The 2,183-nt window shown below is 37.3% G+C and overlaps 1 protein-coding gene across 1 annotated transcript; it reads left to right on the top strand.

The window, feature by feature from the left end:
• The first annotated feature begins 1,394 nt into the window (after nt 1-1,394).
• On the top strand, nt 1,395-1,805 carry LOC127131162 (uncharacterized). Its single transcript, XM_051060098.1, has one exon. The coding sequence runs from the start codon at nt 1,395-1,397 to the stop codon at nt 1,803-1,805; it is 411 nt and encodes a 136-aa protein (XP_050916055.1).
• The last annotated feature ends 378 nt before the right edge of the window (nt 1,806-2,183 follow it).

Below are 2,183 nucleotides of genomic sequence, written 5' to 3'. Positions count from 1 at the left end.
ACTTTTTCAATAACGTTTTGATCAACCCCGAGACTTTTCAATCGGACATTTTTTACTTCAAAATTGAATAAAAACTTATATGCTTCTGAGAAATTTATCTCACACTGATCATTTTGGTGCATTCATTTTAATTTTTTGGGCACTTTTACGCCCGATTTTTATTCATATTCAGTTATTTTATTTTTATTCTTTTGTCAAAGTGTTCGAAACAATTAAATAGAATTATCCATGTTACTTTGCTATTTAAATCATCTATTCTTTTGTCAAAGATTTTAATAAATTAAAGCATCTAGAACGAGTAACTTTGCTATTTTATATTATTTTTGTTTCTTTGCTTTCATTTTGCCCATTAGATTCAATTAATCAGTGGTCCACACTCACTATCCATGTTACTCTACTTCATCCAATAAAAAGTTGAAATTAAGTAAATAAGAATTAAAAAATCAACAAAACAAAATATATCCTTCCTCTCCATTGACTGAGGGACACGTGTCCCATGTGAAAAGAGAAAAACGAGTTTGTGAGAATGCTAAAGGAAATCGTGATACCTCAGAATGTCTCAATCATATCAATTTAGAAAAGAAAAGAAGGCCCATAAAAAGGGGACGCGCGTCCCACTCCCGGGTACCTCACAACGTCTCTCTCAACTTCCACTGACATATACACACGTGTCTCAACATCTCTCCCTCATTCAAAAAAATTTTCTGCAAAAATAAAACTCTCTCTTCGGAAAATCCAACACTACTCCTTCACTTACACACCTCTCAACCTTTATCCGCCATAAAATACTTCCTCTCCCTACATCGAAACACCTCTCTTCATTGCAAACGCATTTGTTCTGGCCGAACCAACCACCTCTGATCTACCTCAGATCCGTCGTCGGACCACCCTTATAACCACCTTCTGATCCGATAAAACGATTATCCCATATTCTCTCTTTCTTTACCATTAAACACTATTTTGATAAGTATTTAGTCAAATAAGAGTCCTAGTTTTTAGGGTAGTTTGTTGAATTGATTTAGTCAAGTTTGTTTCCTTATTTCTAGCTAGAAGTGGGTTGTAGTTTGTTACTGCATGTTCATTTTGTTACCTATTTATTTTACTGCATTTCACAAGGAATAAACAAGTCATTCCCAGTACTGTTAGTTATTTTCTATTGAATTCTTGTTGCATCTAACAATCCGGCATCAGAGCGTGACTTGAGAGAGATAGGTTTAGAAGCAAACTTTGTTTCAGCGTCCATTCTAAACTTTGACGGTGACCACGATCATTGGAGCATGGTCATGGAGAATCTTATTCGATCCAAGGAGTACTGGGTTATTGTCGAATCAGGCAACAACCAGCCTACGAGTATGAATGGGATGTCGCCAATGCAAAAATAAAACCTAGAGGAGATGAAGCTGAAGGATTTGAAAGCTAAGAATTACTTATTTCAGTCACTTGATAAGTCAATTCTGAAGACGATTACGCAGAAGGAGACATCCAAACAGCTATGGGATTCCATGAAGATGAAGTGTCAAGGTAATGTTCGAGTGAGGAGATCTCAGCTCAATCGTCTATGCCGGGACTTTGAGGTTCTGGGAATGAAGCATGGCAAATCGATAAATGATTACTTTGGTCGAGTAATGAAGGTTGCAAAAGACATGAGGAATTATGGGGAAGATGTGAGTGATGTCAAGATCGTTGATAAGATTTTGAGAACACTTACTGATAAATGGAAGTACATTATTTGTTCCATTAAGGAAGCCAAAGACATAAACCAACTCTTTATGGATGCCTTACAAAGTTCTCTGCTCGTTCACTAGCAAAAATTCAAAGGAGATGGAGGAGAAGGACATGCTTTGAAAGTGACTCATGAAGAAGGCTATGGTGGAAAAGGACGAGGAAAAACTGCTTTCAGAGGAGGCCGAGGACAAGGTTGAGGCAGGGGTCTCCTAAACTAGAGCAAAGATATGGTTGAGTGTTATAAGTGTCATAAGCTTGGACACTTTCAGTATGAGTGCCAAGCAAATTATGCAAATTTGGATGAATCAGAAGAGATGGTGCTAATGGCGTATACCGATACGCTTGGAGGTGATCGAGATGACATACGATTTATTGACTCTGGATGTAGCAATCACATGTGTGGTGATTCATCTCTCTTTTATGATTTAGAAAAGGGGTTCAACAAGGTGGTAAGATGG

Source organism: Lathyrus oleraceus, chromosome 3, assembly GCF_024323335.1.
Source record: "Lathyrus oleraceus cultivar Zhongwan6 chromosome 3, CAAS_Psat_ZW6_1.0, whole genome shotgun sequence".
NCBI classification, from domain to species: Eukaryota; Viridiplantae; Streptophyta; class Magnoliopsida; order Fabales; family Fabaceae; genus Lathyrus; species Lathyrus oleraceus.
The sequence above is the reverse complement of the archived record's forward strand: the minus strand, read 5'-3'. Positions and strand labels throughout refer to the sequence as shown.